Consider the following 17,536-nt stretch of genomic DNA (forward strand, 5'->3'; position numbering starts at 1 on the left):
TCCTCCGGCCACTGGGCCCCCCTGCCTGCGGGCAGACTGCCTGCGATAACGTGGAGCTGGTCTCCCACTACAACCGGCACTGGCCGCTGCGGAGTGGAAAGGTGGTGCGGTACCGGGTGGTGAACCTGTTGGAGGACGATGGCGGGCGGCCAACAGTCAGCCGGGAACAGGTTTGGCGGCAACACCGGGCACTGAGCGAAGCTTTCCAACCCTACAACATCTCCTGGCAGCTCAGCTTGCTGGAGGTACGCAACTCCTCCCTGCGCCGCCGCGCTGTCCTCCTGGGCTGCGAGCCTAGCAAGGTGGGCAACGAGCGCTGTGACCCCGAGTGCGAGCATCCCCTGACCGGCTATGATGGCGGGGACTGCCCCCCCGCTGCTTCTCCTGGAAGCGCCGTGATGGCGTCTGCCACATGGAGTGCAACAACATGTTGGACGACTTCGACGATGGTGACTGCTGTGACCCACGGGCCACCGACGTGGCCAGGACATGCTTTGACCCCGACTCACCCCAACGGTAGGTGTAGGGCTTGTGGGGGAGGGGTGGTATATTGAGGGATGGGGTGCACCCTCTCCCCGATGCCCGCTCTGCACCGCACCTGGATGTTGCTTCTGACCCGCCACTTCCTAGTGTGGGAAGGCAGAGGGGTGTTCTCCTGTGGGACGGGTGTTCTGTGCTACTGGGAGCATGTAAATCCCATGGTGCAGGATGGCACTGAGTCCTATCCCACTGCAACGCCCTGCTGCTAAGTTTTCCCCCACCCTGCAAAGGAGCGAGGGAGAGTGATGGAGAAAGCCCCCCGGGGGGATTCCCTGTGCAGAGATACTGGTCTCCAAGAACATGCCAGTGTCCTTGGGCATCCAGGGTGGGCAGAGTGGCCCCATGCAAAGGGTGCTGCTTTCCCTGACTCCCATGCATGGGAGGAAATAGGGGAATTACTAACCCTTCCCCCCACCTTCTCTGGATGTGTCTGAAAGCCTGATTTTTTGATTTGGATTCAGAATGCCTTTTCCTGAGCGCTGGGGTGGGGAGAAGGAGGTGTTGCTGCTAGGTGTGAGTGGCAGGGTTTGCTAAGGTGTGGGTTGGTGTGCATGAGTCTCCCCAAATCTTGGCCTGGGGAGTGATGCCTATGGGGAGATGGTCTTGGCTGGGCACGAACATGGGCTGATCAAACCCTGCATCTCAAAGCCAAATGCTTTCTAGGGAGCAAATCCCCCTCTTTGGGTGGAGGTACAGGGTGGCTGCTCAGGGCTGGAGGAGGACGGGAGCCTTTACTACCTGCAGCAGGTGCAAAATGCCCTGCAAAACCCACATTGCTCCGTGCATCATCAGTGTGCAGTGTTAGGGGACCCTTGCTCTTCTTGGGGCTCTTTGGAGGCAGAATCTGAGGTGGGATGGAGAGAAGGGACCCCCCATGTGATGGGGCACCCTGGGGCAACTGGGACAGGGCGGTCAGTGGCTTGCGCACGCCAAAAACCCGCCTCCCGGGAGCCTCTGAAGTGCCGGCAGCTCTGCTGATGGCTTCCAGCACTTGAGGGTCTGCCAAATGTGCTTTCTGGCTGGAGAAGGGGAAGGGAAAAAAAAGTCATGGCTTTTCCGTTTTTTTTTTTTTTTTTTTAAGCTCTTTCTGTCTCAGTGTCAGAGAAAAATGCTCATTCCCTGCTGCCTGCTCCTGGCGATGGGCACTGGAGCAGGAGCACAGATGGCAGCATCTGGGGAGACAAGTTGCAAGGGAGGGTTTTAGGGACATGTTGCTCCTTTGATCTTTTTCTTTCTCACTTGCTTTTTTTTTCACTGGGATGTGGGAGCAGGTAGGCTGCGGCCCTAAATCCCTTTTTCCCAGGCCAGCTTCTTCTCTTTGCTGCTTCCCAGGCGGGGCACAGAAAGAGGAGGGAAGCAGGCATCTTTGCTCAGGTGGTGGTGGTGGGAGAGGAGCAGCGCTTCTCTTACTCCCTTCCCGAGCCCCTTCTGTTGTCTGAAAAAACACAGGAGGAGGATGGGCAGCCTTTCCTCCAATGCATCCCTCTGGTCATGGAGCTGCACACCTGCCTCTGCCCAAGCATCTCCTTCTCTGGAAGTCTCTTTGGTGACAGTCAACATCACCACCTTGTGCCTGCCTGTCCCCTTGTCTCCCATCCCTGTAAGAGAGCACGGGCAGAGCTTTCCTGAGCCTGGGGGGGGAGATAAGCAGCTCTCCTGCCAGCACGACGGCTTTCCGCTCGTGGTGGCCATAAGCATCCAATGCCTTTGCTTCAGCAGGGCAAAAGCTCAATCCTTGCCCTCTGTGTGTAGTAAGAGAAATGTTTTTATCCTCAGACAAGAAGAGCTCCACCTTAAATTAAAAAAGGCCAAATTTTTGCTGGTATGAATCAGGGCTTCCATTTGTCAGGATTTTCCCCTGAAAGTTGGGAAAAAAACCAAACCAAACCAAAACAAAAACCTTGCTTCTGTGGGAAAGGAATGGGAAAATGGGAACACTAGGGAAATAACAAATCTTTTGCAATTTTCTTTCCGCAGACCTCATTGGCCTGCGCAGGAGACAAGATTGATTGTTTGTAAGCTAAGCTCTGAAAAACAAAATCCAATGTGCCCAGCATTTGGGAAATGTGGGGGCATGAGTTGAATCCTGCTGCTGCTGAGCTATTCTGAGCTGTCTTTCCCCTCAGAGGTGCTGGTGGACACCCCTGTCCCTGGGCTCATCCCTGCCCAGCAAACCCTAGCTCCCTGGTACCCTGCTGAGGGTACCCTGACTCCTGGGGAAGAATATATATGTTTGTTGGAAGATCGCTGTGAAATTGGTAGCATGAGCCTGGAAAAAAAATGCAAGTCTGAGCACAGGGTTGGGAGCCTCCAAGGCCATGCCTTGGTGTCATTCCCCCAAAGTCAGTGGATGAATCCCAAAATACATGAGCAGGCAACCTTAGCTCAAGGGGTTTTGTTCAGACAGACCTTCTGTTGACTGAGTAGCCCTGGGTTAGCTCGTAAGGTATTATACTTAAATGAACATTTATGAGGAGCGGGGCAGCTGGGGAACTTCCAGAAGGTTTTTTAGGGTGGAAGCCAAAACGGGAGAAATAAGGCAAAATGAAATTTAACAAACTGCGGAAAGGCGGCACAATAGGAGCCAGGTGCTTCGATGTGAACAGCAGCTTTCAGTCTGTAACTGGAGGAGAGCTGGCTGCTGCTCCACTGAGACGCCTGTGCTTTTTCATACCTGCTGGAAAACCTCGTGCCAGAGCCCAGGAGGGAGCTGAAGCTTTGGGAGAGCTCGGGAGAACAAAAACCCCACTTCAGCTGGTGCTCTTTAAATCTCCATTCAGATCAAGGTGACAAGACAAGAATTTGGGTATCTTTTTCATCTCTGCTGTATTTCTTTTCAAGGGTCTCACAAAGAGTGGTTTAGATGTGAGTTTTTCTTAGTACGGCCAAAAATGTCCCAAATGAGAAAGAATGAAACATTGGACAATTTCTTACTAGCACTGTAGACAGGCGCAGTCCATTTTGGTGAAGGGTCTCAATGCCTTGTCTTGACTTTCATGGCCTTAATTACTCATGCAAAAGCTTTTACCATCTTAGCACATCCCTCAGGTGAAATCTGCTTCCCTGGGCCTGCAGCTCTGAGAGAGGCAAATTACATTTCCAGAGAGAGAAGCCTTAAGAACAGTGGCAGCTTCTTAACTCGTGGACATCTCTGTGTCCTTCCAGAGCCACACTTGTTGCTAGCATATACCCTCATCCATGCTTAGAAGGGGAGAGAGGCAAAGTTTGGAAAGATGGATCTCAAAGCTGTGGTGGGGACGGACTCTGCTGTAGCCAAGGCAGGAGCTGCCCCCAGCTGCAGGCAGGAGGTGATGCTGGCACAAAGGCAGCGCTGCTGTGCACAACACAAAGCTGTCAGGCCATCCTGCAAGTCCTTCCTGCACCTCCTCTAGTAGTGCGTGGGACAAGCTCCACTGTGCTCTGAGCCAGCTGGGCCATGACCGCTGCGTAAAACACACTGGTGGGACCTTGGGCTTGTGGATGGAGGGAAACAGTGGAGTGTAGACATCCCTGCAAGATATCACAACTGGAACCATAGGAAGCAAGCCAGGGACTTCTCATTCACCCTGGCCCAATGTATGAAGAGCAAGGGGACAGGCAGTAGCAGGAGAGCTGCCTGCTGTCATCCTCCACCCAATCTTATCCTGTTTTTAAGTGTTTTCCAGGGGTTTCTGGTAGTGTAATGCCAGGGTCTGGAGTAAAATTTGCCTTGATTTGCTGCAGACACACATCTTCTTGCAGTGTCTGAGTGCTGTTGTAATTGGTGCTCTTGGAAGGAAAGCAGCAACAGCTTATTAACAGCAATTAACACTCAGTGAGGGTCCCCCTTGGGCAGTTAGTCAATGAGAGTCTGGTGTGTGACACAGTTAATGTGAAAGAAATACTGGAGTGGAGTCTGGAGAGCAAAGTGGATAAGGGCAGAGCTGCTGGGCCTTTCATCTCAGTACCCAAAATAACAGCAGAAATAACCGAAGTGACAAAAGGAGGTTAAAAATGACCAGGTGTCTCCAGCCTCTTGATGGCCTCTACTGGGATGATGGCAGCTGTGATACTAAAGTGTATATGATTAACAGGACACTTGATGGGCTGTAATGCAAGCTTAGTGGGCCTCTTATCCTAGGGGAAGGATGCTTAATAGGGTTAAGGCTGTTGGGGAACCTCCCACTGTTTAAGGAGTGTCTCCAAAAGCAGATCCAGATGAACCTCCTCATCTGATGGATGATGATAGCATGGTTAGGAGATGCCTGAGCTTTGGCTGCTTTTTAGCTCCTCCTGGTATCTGTTGGAGTCCTGCTGGCCTGTACCCAAACACTGGCTCGGTGTTCCTGAAGGAGTAAGCCTCAAGTTCCAGACTCAGGGTTTGTAAGTGTGGTGGTGAGAGATGGGTGCTCTGGAGGCCCCAGAGGTGGCAGTGATGGGTTCACTGGCTTCTAAGCTTGTTGCTTCTCCTCTCTAGTAGACCTGCTGGGTCCGGGGAGGTCCGGTAATTAACAAGGTACCTTTTTTTTCTGGATCCTGATGATTTCTTGGTGGGTGCTATAAAGTTTTATGAGAGTGCCTGGATTTGAGCTCATCAAAAAACTTATTCTTTCCTTTTGGAAACCCCACTCTCTCTGGGTTTTCCCATGGATTACTGATTTCAAAACTTGGAAAAGACAGATGGGATTGTCCTTGGTAGAGCCCACTATATCAGGCAGGCAGAATGTCTACCAAGCTGCTTGCTCATGATGGGACTGGGAGGCTGTACCTATGTGAACATGCCTCTGGGTGACTCAGCTCTCTTAGAGCCCTAGCCTGGGGGGAGAAGACCCCAAACTTTCTTTTGACCTTCTCAAAGTATGTTTCAGTGTGTTTGGCTTGTCACTATCACTTAGAGTGTTGTGCCGAAGGTGAGTCCAATAGTGTGGTTTTGCTCCTAATAGGGAGGACTTGGGTTGGTGAGATAATGCATGCCCTGTGGGTTTGGTTGGTGTGACTTAGTAGGCTCTGCGGTGTGGTTACATTTATGCCACTGGGGAACTGCACACCTTGGCCTCTGGCTGCTGCCTTTGCTGTCTCTGCAAGATCTATTTTGTTTGTTTAGTCTTCTTATTTCTTCTCTGTGGTTCCTTGTTTGCTGTGAAGGCTGCTCCTTTCCTTCTGTGTGACGCGTTCGTCTGTTGTGTCTTTTGTATCCTCCAAACCTTATCATATATGAGTTGGGCACTCAGAAGGTCTCTGTGGGGTTTTTGTTCTCACAAAGATGTGAGGTGGGGAGGTTATAAACCCTTCAGTGTGAGCTGATAGAGGAAAGGGAAGGGTAGCTGTGGGCTGTAACCTCTAGTGATGAGACATCCACGAGGAGGAGGTCAGGAGTGGCAGAGGAGGTGGCGGTGGGGGCTCCAGCGTGGAGGCACACTCTAAGGCACATGTGGCAGGAGCAGGGTCTGACTCGGCCACTCCAACATGGCATCAGGCTAGCGGGACTGTGGGAGCTACTTCTTTCCAAGGGGGAGGTGGTACCAAAGTGTTGCTGTCCAAGGGACTGTGCAAGGTCCTGGGCGCACTGGTCAAGAGCAGAGGGCTCCATATCACAGTGGCTCCTGATGGGACCTGTTGTGTTACCCCAGGGAGCAGAGGAGCGGGGCTGGAAGAGGAACACGAGAGTGTAGAAGTGTCCAGGTCCAAGGGCTGGTTCCCAGCCCTTGGCTTTGGCACTAGCCAAAGCAGCTTGCTCTATATAGCAAGCTGCAGCATGCTGCTGATATGCCCAAATCTTCTTCCATGCATTTTGGGGTGCTAAAAGTAGGAAATAAAATCTACAATAATGCACTCCTTCCCAAGGTACAAGGCTCAGGGGTTAATTTCCCATAAGCTTCAGCTGAAGGACATGTCTCGCTCACTCCCACAAGCCTTCCTGTGAGTGTGGAGCTACCAGGCAGCATGTTCCTCGAGAAACCTGCCAGGTCCCCCCAGGGCAGCTGCATCCCCGCAGGGGAGGGAGAACGCGATCTGATCCGCGTGTGAGTGAGGGGAGAGAATCCCTGCCCTGCAGCTATAGGCAGCCTGGGTGCTTTCGGGGAAAACAGCTGTCCCAGATGTGAGCTATTGTTCTAGCAACCGCTGTCCCGGGGGCTCACTTACAGGGGGCTGATTGTATCGGGATGGCAATTGTGAAGGAACAGCGTGTGTTCGAGGGCTGGGGGGCAGTGTCACTCTTTGTCCTGATGTTCAGCCCTCCCCAGGGCTCCTCCTCATCCCATTGTACCCTTGCTTGTGGGTGGAGGACCACAGCCGAGACCCTCGCCAGGATAGCGAGACCCCGGGAACTGAAACGGCAGGGCGGCAGATGTCTGCTGGGACTCCGTCTGCTCAGCATTGATGGGGTCTGTGGGATGATTTATCCCACATTTGTGTTGGCAGGCCGAGCCATAGGCATTGGTGGTGTTAAGTGAACATACTGCTTTTAGTTTTCTTTGGCCCAGATGCTACCATTATTTAGGAAATCAAATTGCTCCTTCGCAAAGGGAGATGGGACAAGAGGGAATGGGTCCCAAGGAACCCAAACCCACTGAGACACTGAGGCAGAGGACTTTGCTGGGAGGCTTTAGGGAAGGCAAGGATGCTGAGCCTTTGCAACTGTTGCTTGACAAGGGCTGTGCTGGGGACCAGAGGCAGCCTTGGATTTTTATTTTATTTGTTTGTGGTTAATGTAGGATCATTACATTACAAAACTTTCCCAATAAATTATCTTGCACCCTTTTAATATCCTCAAGGAAGGCATTTTTAGAATGCTGGCTTGCGTGCGCTGCGCTCCGGCTGGGACACCCAATCGCCTGGACCTAAAAATAAGTTGGAGGCTTGAGAATTGTTTTTTCCCATTTAAAAAAAAAAAAGGCAGGGGAGAGATGTTTGGCTTGAATTGATTTCTTGTCTTTTTCCTCTCTCAATCCCTTTCCTGACCAATATCAAGGCTGCAAGGTTTTGCTCTTTGGTGAGAAATTTAGGGTGAATATAGCAATGTTTTGGATCTTTTAGCAAGACTGGATGCTACTGTCACAGTGAAGAGTGCCTGAGGGGGTCTGTTTGAACACAGGGCTGTGTGGTTCCCCTTGCAAAGGAAGGGGAGCTGTTAGCCTAATGTCCCTGGGAGTATAGTCCCTGCTCAGCAAATCCACCCACTGTTGTCAGTCCTGTAAAAGGGTCCTTCTCCTGACTGTGCCCAGGAGCTTTCAGTCTGAACAGATGAGGCAGACCAGACACTGGTCTCCTGCCACCCTTTCATTGACTTGTAATGCCAGGCCATACAGCTTCACTGATGACCATGTGTGTTGCAGCATGCTATGGGCTCATCCTGAACATCATTAAAAAATCCTTCCTCAGCTTTGCAATGCCTGTGTTTCCTTTTCTGCAGCCCTGCTAGTCAGGGAGGCTGAATTAAGGAGACACTGACTCTTGTCACCTGGTGCTCATGAGAAGAGTTTTTGGAAATTACCTCAATCTTGGGGTTCTGCCTCCCTCAGCCATGCAAAAACCACTTTGTGGTCTGGCCACTCTGCACCAGCCATGCCCTCTTTCAGGAGAGGACTGAGCTGCTACCTGTTGGGCCATGTTTCTCTCCAGCCTTGACTGATCCTAGCACAGAGCTCCGTGTGCGTTCTGTCTCCCGAGACCTGGTGCTGAAGGTGGTGCTGGTGGTCATGTGCATCAGTTACAGGTCTTTGGCTGGAGACAGTTTTTAGGAAGTAGTGTGACACATCTACCCTGGCACATGCACTATAGGGTCATCGTCACCATGGTCATCCAGTCCATAGTTCTTCCCCTTGTGCACCATCTTTCATCTGTCCTACAGGGGAAGGTGCTGTGGGAGATGGGTGGGAAAGGAGGAGGCACCTGGTGAGAAGCTGGACACTTTCTTTGTATTAGACAGCAGTGGGATGTGGGTGACTGACTTAACTAAGCTCCTCTGAAAATGCCACATGGCAAAGATCCTGCCTTTTAAAATGTGTGCAAGCACCTGCCTGTGCTGTGGGTAAGGGTAAGCTGAGCTTTTCAGCCAGGGAAACTGAGGCATGGAAGTCTTGGGCATCTTGTCCCCCAGTCATGCAGCAATGTGGTGCTGCCATTGGCACTGAGGCTCCAGTCTCCTGCCTTCCAGTCCCTGGGTGGCGAAATGACGTGTTTAATGGAAGGAGATTAAGCTGCTCAGTCTTGGCTAAATGCAAGGCAGAAAATGCTGCTCTCGCCCAGTTCCGCTCTGTCCAGAGTGCCCTGCTGACCCTCTTGTCCCTGAGGCTCTGCGCAGCCATGTGCAGCCCACACAGCGCTGGGAGCGACCAGGAGTGTTGCACCCACCTGTGTTACCCCCGTGTCTTCCCTCAGCCGATCGTGGACTGTGCTACAAAGACTGGCAGTGAAATTCAGGTTCCTAGGGACACTGACATGTTTGTGGAGACTTTAAGACCTCCCCAAATCTGGAATTTTACTTTGTATTTTTGCTGCAGGCAAAAGGTAAGGGAAAGCTGATCTATGCTAGATCTACTTTTGCGGGTTAGATGGGACAGGGCTTATTTGTGCCACCTTAGCCAGGCAAAAAGTGCTTGATCCTGGCCCAGGAAGTTTTTTATTTTGCTTAGAAACAAACAATCCATGCAGAAGGTGAGCCATACCTGGCTTTGTTTAGTTTGGGGCCTGCTCTAGAATAATTCACCACTGATGAGTTCTGCCTTGCAAAACTGCATGGGGCTGCAAACATTTCTCCCAGTGCTTCTCACTCACCTTCTCTCACACATGTTACGTACAACGCCAGTGTCTTGCCAGCCAGCATCAACATTACCAGAAGAAGGCAAGTGCTTACCCAGTGCTGTGGATGGAGAGCCTCTCCGAATTGTGTTGGTGTATGCTGGAGCCGGGATGCTGTCTGCACTGAGCTTTGGAGTCCAGCCACCCAGAGCAATGTTGGGGTCCCCTCCTTCCCTAAGATGCTGCTTTGCTGCCTTTTTCCCTGGCAGGCTCCTTTCTTTCACCTAATGGTTCAAAACTGCATCTTTAATTTTTTTTTTTTTAATTCTTCCAGTTAACTCCCCCCAGCCACTGCTGTTTCTGTTTTTAGGGATGATAATGGCAGCTCCTGTCCCCTTCTCAAGGGCCAGGCTTTCAGACAGCCCCCTCAGATATGCTGTAGCTTCCTGACTTGCTAAGTCTGCTATTAGGCACATGCTCTTTCAGGTGGCCAGAGATGTGCTCTGACGGAATGACAATGGGTTTTCAGAGGCCACCGTGATGGTCTGACCGTTGTTCATGCCCACTGAGGGTGAGGAATCAGTGCTGGTTGGAGGTGGAAAGTCCAACCCAGTAGGGTCCTATCATCCAGGCATGTGCAAGCCTTGGGGTTTGCACCCGGAATCCACACTTGGCTAGCGGCTTTGCTCTTTCCTTGCACGGTCTTGGGGCTCAGGGCGGGTGGAGGTGTGTTGCTGCAAGCAGGTGGGATGCAGTGTTATGGACTTACTTGGGAATGGTACTGGGAGACATCTTACCGGGATAGAAACAGGCCATGACCTGTAATACTTGTCTCCTTTCTACTGATGAGGAGAATCAACAGGCTTTGGCCAACTCTCTAATTTCAGCTTCACTGGATTTTTGAAATTGAAGGTATGAGTGAGAAGAAAGACAGATATCCCTTTGAAATGTGGGTGTTTTCAAGTCCTCAGTTTTTTTCCTATTCTATTCTACAGAGGTGACGTACCCAGTCCTGTTGTCCTGCACACACATAGGCTGGGCTCTCCTCTGCAATGGCTGAACCCACAGGCTGGTTTCAAACAGGCAGGTAAAAGTCCTGGGCATCTGTGTTCCTGCAGGCTCATGAGAAGGCAGCCAGGAGAGCGGAGCTGCCCCTGTGGTGAGCATAAGGTGTTGAGCTTTTGTAGACCTTGGAGAGCTGGGGGAAGAGGTTGACAACCCTAAACACATGCCTGATGTCGTGGGAGGGCTTCAGTCAGTGCTCACTGACCCCATTAAATAAACATCAGGGTTGGGTCTATTTGTTGCTTCCAGGATTACTTCTTAGTAATTAGTATGTTCCTTTGGAGCACACTCCTAATAATGTTTTCAGTAGGTGTTAACCCCAGGTAAACCAGGACTTCTGCCTGTGAATTTCACTGTAGAATCTCCAACTGTAGGTTGAATTTAAACCCAGGAGTCTGGAGCATGTGTGGCTTTTCAGCTCCCAGGGAGCAATCCCTGGGAGCAATGGAGTGCATGGTCTATGGTGGCAAGAGGTGGTCCATGTGTCCTCTGCTCCCACAGGAGCAGCTGGGAGCCCAGCTGCTCTGAAAGCTTGTCTCTGCATTGCTGCCCAATCTAATGAAAGACATTCCCTGTACCTTGATGGGTCGTGTGTTTTAGGATGATCTCACCCATGAGGAAATGGTAAGCCTCTCTGAAGAAGAGATGGCCATGATTCATGCTGATAGAAATAGAAAGGCCAAACAAGCAAATGGAAACTCCCTATTGACCAGGTCCCTACAATTTAAAAGGGTTTTTACTACCTATTCTAGTATGCATTTGAAAATCATATGCATTTACTCTTCCATACTACAATCAGATAGTTTTTAAGCCATTAAGGCCCACTGGGTCAATAACCACCATTTTAAAAAAAATCTATTAAATACCCATTTCCGTGGAAATAGAGATTCTACAATTGATCATGGCTACCGACTCCCATTAAAATAAACCCCAAATGCTATCAACTCCCCAAGATGTAGAGCACTAAACCAGAGATGGCCAGGACAAATTTATCCCAGGGGAAAGTTGATGGCCCATTATGCTTAAGCAACACAAGAACTGTCACATAAGCCAGGAAGTTTATGGGACTTGTATGTATTTGCCTTCCCTGAAGGGGTAAAACAGAAGGTTCGAGGGGTGAATCAGTAGTGCTAACACAAGCTTAAAGCCAGCCTCCTGAGAGAGCATTTTGGGAATCATTTGGCTTATTTTATATTAACTTTTGAGTGTGTACAGGCTTTGGTTGTTTGACCAAACCAAATGATGCTTTAGGGCTGAAGTGTTGTAAGAAATGCTGAATTTGTGGGTTTACTCTTGATGGCACAGGGTTTTCCATGTTGAACTATACAGAAGTGTCACACTTCTGAAGTAGCATGAGGAAAGCTGTTGAGATGATGACCTTGCAAACATGAGGTCCTTGTGAAGGAAGCCCTTTGGGGCTGCTGGTGTTGTGGTGGACCCTAAAGCAGGCTGAGGGAGTGGGGTTGAATGTGGTGGGACTGCAGGCAATCTATGAAGCTTGCCTCTGGGTGAGAAGGAGCTCAAGAGATGGAAAGTTGGTGACCAGAATCTTGGTGATGTAGAGGAGAAGGGGTGGGAAGGGTGGATGTCCCCACTACAACACTGCTGGTGGCTCCTTCCCTGCATGGGAGGTGAGAGCTGTGCCAGTCCTAAAATGCACTTTGGAGCAAAGAAACCCTGCGTGTCCCTGCTGAGCACTGGTGATGAAGGGTTACAGCTCTGGCAGGTCCACCTCAGGAGGTGACCCAAAGGGCTGGGACCCATTGGTGTGGCAGCTGCCCGCTCTAAGAGCAGCCCTCAGTTTTCAGGGGATGCACCAAGGACGGAGCCACAGCCATGCAGGAGCAAGGTGTCACAGCCCCAGCTCCCATGTCTTGGCTTGGAGGAGGAGCACAGGAGTGAGATTTGTAATCCAGCTGTCCTTTCCGATTAAAGCTTTGCTGCTTGCCATCTCTGCCAGTCAGCAACAAATCTCAGGACACAGATTAGCTCCTGGCGTCAGCTGAAAGCTGCCATGTCCTCTTGGAGGAGAGGTCAAGTAGTCCCTGCCGAGCCAGAGGCCATGCTTCCCTTGTTTGTCTCCTTTCATGCCTCCTTCAATCAGCTTCACCGCAGTCCTCTGCTCCCTCCTGCAGGCCTGGATTTCTCTGCTGTGTGTGCCTGGTCCTGACCCAGCACTCCTCTTCCCCATGCCCTGTCACCTCTCTGAGCCCCCTTTCTTGCTGGAGGATAATGTCTGTGCTATGGGGCCATGTAGAGATGCCTCCTCCATGAGGCCACTGTGAGAAGATGACGTCCCTTCCCCTCCAGCAATGTGGTGATGTTGGATAGTGTTTGTGATGGGAATGGAGGAGGAAATGTGGTGAATTGGTCTCCCCCTTCTTAAGGGAGTTTAATTTGAGGCAGGTGAAGGGGAACATGTCCCTGGGGAGACTGTAGACATCTAGAGCAAGTGCTGTGGGACTTTCTCCTGGCATCATAATGTAATGGGTTCTGTGTCAGGCACCAGGACTGCTTGACCATTTGGGATCATTGATGGTTGGTCTTGGTGCTTTCTGCAGTGCCAGACTCATTCTTTCAAGAACTCAGGAGACATTATAGGTCCATCAAGTAGCACCGGCCATTGGATTTTTTTTGGAAACTGAAATGCGGCTTGGACAAAATGCTGGTGCCTGGGTCCAAATGAGTGGTTCTCAAAAACCTTACTTCCTCCTAAGATGTCCTAATTCTTGTGGTACTTCAGTTATAGCCAGGAAACCTACACAGGCACATGGAGATGTGCTGGGATTTCCAGCAGAGCCATCCCAAGAGGCCCTCAGACAGGCTGTGGTGCACATCATATGCAGAGCAGCTAGTAACTGAGTGAGTCAATAAGCCAGCCTTGTCCTGAGGGTGCAAACACCATGAAACCAGTGTTTTTCAAAGATCTAAGTGTCTGATGCACATGTGATTAATCTGTGCTGAAAGAAGAGCCACTGAACACCCCGGTTCCTTCAGAGGAGCAGTGGGAACTCCCCGCTCCTGCAGTACTCCCAGGGGCTGGGGACTGATGATGCAGATGCATTAGCATCCTCCAAGAGTAGCCTCAGATTTGGCAGAGCCTCCAGCAAGAAGCCACAAGAGGAGGCTGTATCTGAAGACAGCCTTGGAAGAGGAGGTCAAATATTTGATAGGGGTGTGCACCCATTGGCATGGGTGTCCTGAGGATGACCACCCTATTCTGAGAGCACGACTGGTGGTAAACCTCTCCTGAGGCTTATTCTCATGTATTCAACACAAGTGGGGGACCGTCCTTGGTTCAACCCCCTAAACATGAGTACCAGCCTTAAAACAGGTCCCTGCTCCCTCACCCTGCATGTAAGCTGTCAACACAGCTATAACAAGATCCAGAGAGGAAAACAGCATGCAGCAGAAAAGCAAACAGTCTCTGAACGTGCTGGTGGGGAGGAATTAACATGGGTTTCTTAAAGTCAGGTGCCCTGGAATGATGCCAGAGGCAAAGACAAGTCCTTGAGTCCTGACTGTGCCTTCCCAAGAGGAAAGCCAGCATGCCTTTGCCTGAGTTCACACTGGCAGGGTCTGGGATCTGTCAGTGCAAGCAGCTGGCTTAAAAATTTGGCATCCTTGGCAGTCTATTCAGTGTTGGCCCAGTGATGGCATTGCATGTCCTTCACTGACCTTCAGGTGATCACACCTACATCAGTCCCTGTGTTTAAGTATTTAAGGATTTAATATTTAAGTATTTAGGTGTTAAGTATATTTAAGTATTTATATTAAGTATTTAAGTGTTTTTTTGAAAGATGGGGTAAGAGAGTGAAGATAAGATGGGGACCTTTATACCTGAAAGTCTGCTGAAATTTGCAGGTGGATTTACCTGCTCAGGTATCAGCCTGATCTTTGTTCACCCTTTAGACATTGCTGCACTTATCATATTAACTGTTCTCTAGTCGTATGCCCTGCGGTCAGTCCTGGATTTGGAGTGGCATTTCCCCAGGCTCCTGCTGCAAATGTATTATGTTCACTGAGTTTTGTTTATCCATGAATACTTCTATTTCTGCACTCTTCCCTCCTGCTTCTTGTCCCTTGTTCTGTATCCCTATATCCTGCCCCTTTTAGAGCTGGGACCTGCTGCCACCTCCCCAGGGGTTGATCTTCCCTCCCACCTATCCAAATGGCACTTCAGCCCACATCCAAATGCTGCCACATTGTTTTTCTCCTTTATCTTGAACTCTGCTCCAGTGCCATGCCTTTAATCTTGTTGTACCCCACTGGAAGGGAATTTGAATTCTGCTTCACAATCCTGAATAAAGGTGGAGACCATACATTAATTTTGTCCAGGGATGCATCTCGATTATGCTGAGCCTGAGCTCCACCTCCCCTGCTCAGCAGATCTGTTCCTTCCTTCCTTTGCTCTTTTTATTTCTAACAGGGTCTCTTACCCTTTGTTTTCACTGGAGTCAGCTAGATTTCAGGGAATTCACATTTCACCCCGTTCTCCCTGGCATCTCGGATGCAGTGGTGTCTGCTGGTTAGTCCTGTTTTTCCATTCTTAGTTCAAGACCTGCCTTTATCCCTCCATTTAAGTTAATGTGAATCAGCTCATCATTAGTTCAGGCCAAGTTTTCTTTCTCTCATCAGCTCCTTCATAATTTCTACACTTTTTACCAAAACCAGGTCTAAAATAGCATTGCCTTTGGCTGGTGTAGTGATGATTTAGTGAATAACTTTTAGCAAACACTTCCAGGAATAGCTAGCTGTGCCATTGTTAGCAGCACTTATTCTTCAGCCTATCTCAGGGCAAAACGCCCTGCAGGGCTTTCTGCTTTAAAGGTTGATGTTGTGGTCTTTCTTGCCCAAATCTGACCTCAAGAATTTGAGTACTACCATCTGGTGTAACTGGGAGCTTGCCTGCTGTGTGTTAGTGATCTGCAGCTGCCTTAGTACCTTTCCCCAGTAAATGGAAAGGTTGAAGCTGCAGAAGGCAACTTGTCTTTTTGATCCTGTCTTCAGCTTTGGCAGCGCGAGTCTCTGACCCTGCAGCATCTGCTACTGCTTCAGTCCCAAAGCCAAATCCACCTTCCACATGGAGATTGAGGGTTACCTCTGAATTCAACAGGAATTACTGATGCATAAGGGAAAACCCTGATCCTGAAGGGCCTTATGTAAGAGTGTTTTGTCCTGACACCTGCTTTGTCACCTTGATACTCAGCCGCGCATGCAAATTTTAAGCTGCCTCTTAAGCTGTTCTGCCAGCGATGGCTGCTTCCTAGGCTGTTCTGCTCGTGCTGTCAGAGCCTCAGAGGTGGGTTTCTCCAGACATGTCCGAGAGGTGTGTGATGCCCTCATCCCTTGAGTATCCAATTGCTCCTTGGCTGGATCCCAGCACCCGGTGAAGCTGATAAGTCTCCAAAGGACTACAGCAGGTATTATTCCAGCAGTGTTTGGCCCCCTGTGATCCCAGGGTGATGTCTGGCTGTTCCTCAGCCTTCTTTTCTCCTCTTGCATATGTTTTGTATCTGGTTGCGCTACCAAAGCCTGTCCATATGAGGCATTTGGATGTTGATGCCTTGTCAAGTTGTCATGATGCTGGCAATAATGTTTGTGGCATGTCAGCACAGTGCTGGACTGGGGTCAGAGCTCCTAGACCATGGTCATGTAGTCTTAGAAGTACAGAGGAACTTAAACTTTTTCCAAAAAAATACAGCATCCCTCACCCCCAGCTGCATCAACGCCAGAAATTGCAGGGCAGGTAAACCTGGAGTGTGAGGCAGCTGCGGTTGCAAGAACAACCATCAGCCTAGTCTGTTTGCAGACCAAGTCACCCACCTTGGTTTGTGTGCTGTGCCAGCATGGTACCGTGTCCTGCTTATGTCATGGTACTAGGCTTTGACTGTAGCAGGGCAGAAGGGTGGCAAAGGCTGAGCATCAGCTGCCAACCCAACTGCTGGGAACAGAGATGAGGGTTCACAAATTCTAGTAAGGAGGATTCATGTATGCAAGTAGAGACCGCCTTAAGAGTCACCATGGAGAGGAGCCCTTTGGCAGGGGTGAATCGGAAGATGTTCCGTTTGGCTCACTGTCTGGAGAGGCATCTCTTGTCACTGATGGTAGGGGGAGTTTAGTGTCTGCTCTCCAAAAATATTCATGCCACTTGATGCAGCACCTGTCTTCGTGTATTGAGTTGTGGTTTTTTGGCTTTTGGTTGATGCCTCAGAAGCAAGGTGGTTGTGTGTTGCATTAACCCTTTACATCCTTGAGAGTATGTGTTGTCGGCACACCAAAAATGTTAGTGGCAGGCTGGGTTTTGTTTCTGGGAAGTCTGAGGGATTCCTTGTTTGACAGACAGAGGTTTGGGGGGAAAAGGGACCCTCCCTGCTTGTGGGGGAGTAGGAAGAGGAATTTCCTTGTGGAGGGCAAAAGACATGAAAGCAGAGCTGGGAATCCCCTGTGACTTCATTAGTCTGTATGGTTAGCTGGAGGTGGCTAGGTCTCAAGTATTTTCCAGCGGTCTACGGAGGGCGCTTGGACAACTTCCATCCAACCCCACTCCCACATCCCCTCTGAAATGTCTACAGGGAAAAGACTCCTATTTTTGAATTGCAGTGGAATTCCTGTGGCATTATATACTGCATCCTTTGCAGTACCCAGAGAATTCAGTTTGATTTATGGTACTGCATGGGGTACATACAAGCCTTGCTTTTCATTCGGAAGTGCCACCTTTTGCCTTTCAGCAGTAATGGCCACTTTTGTGGCCCCAAGGTGAATCAGGGTTTAAATTGAAAGAGAGCAAATTTAGATTAGATATCACAAAAAAATTCTTCCCGGAGAGGGTGGTGAGGCACTGGAACAGGTTGCCCAGAGAAGCTGTGGATGCCCCATCCCTGGATGTCCTCAAGGCCAGGCTGGATGAGCCTCTGAGCAGCCTGGTCTAGAGGAAGGTGCCCCTGCCCATGCCGGGGGAGTTGGAACTAGATTATCTTTAAGGTCCCTTCCAACCTAAACCATTCTGTAATTCATTTGATGTGCTTCTGACCCTGCACCAGGACCACAAAAGCATCAATGTGGTTTTACTGTGCTGCTGTAGAGCAATACAAGGTCCAGGCTTCTTCCCCATGTTGCTTTCTGCCAACCACGAGTCCCACAAGTAAAGCAGTATGCAATGTGGTACCTAAGCCTGCGTTAGAGTCAGATCGTCAGCAAGTGTCATTCA

General features: G+C 50.1%; 1 protein-coding gene across 1 annotated transcript in view; it reads left to right on the top strand.

The window, feature by feature from the left end:
- The window catches only part of LOC104510843 (pappalysin-2-like), a gene marked incomplete at its 5' end in the record, with an annotated part of 89,605 nt that overhangs the window by 4,233 nt on the left and 67,836 nt on the right, over positions 1–17,536 (top strand). Inside the window, 2 exon segments of the mRNA XM_010153221.1 lie at positions 9–366; positions 369–516. Coding sequence (XP_010151523.1) covers positions 9–366; positions 369–516 — 506 coding nt within the window.

This window comes from Eurypyga helias, unplaced genomic scaffold (assembly GCF_000690775.1).
Source record: "Eurypyga helias isolate BGI_N326 unplaced genomic scaffold, ASM69077v1 scaffold18000, whole genome shotgun sequence".
Classification (NCBI taxonomy): domain Eukaryota; kingdom Metazoa; phylum Chordata; class Aves; order Eurypygiformes; family Eurypygidae; genus Eurypyga; species Eurypyga helias.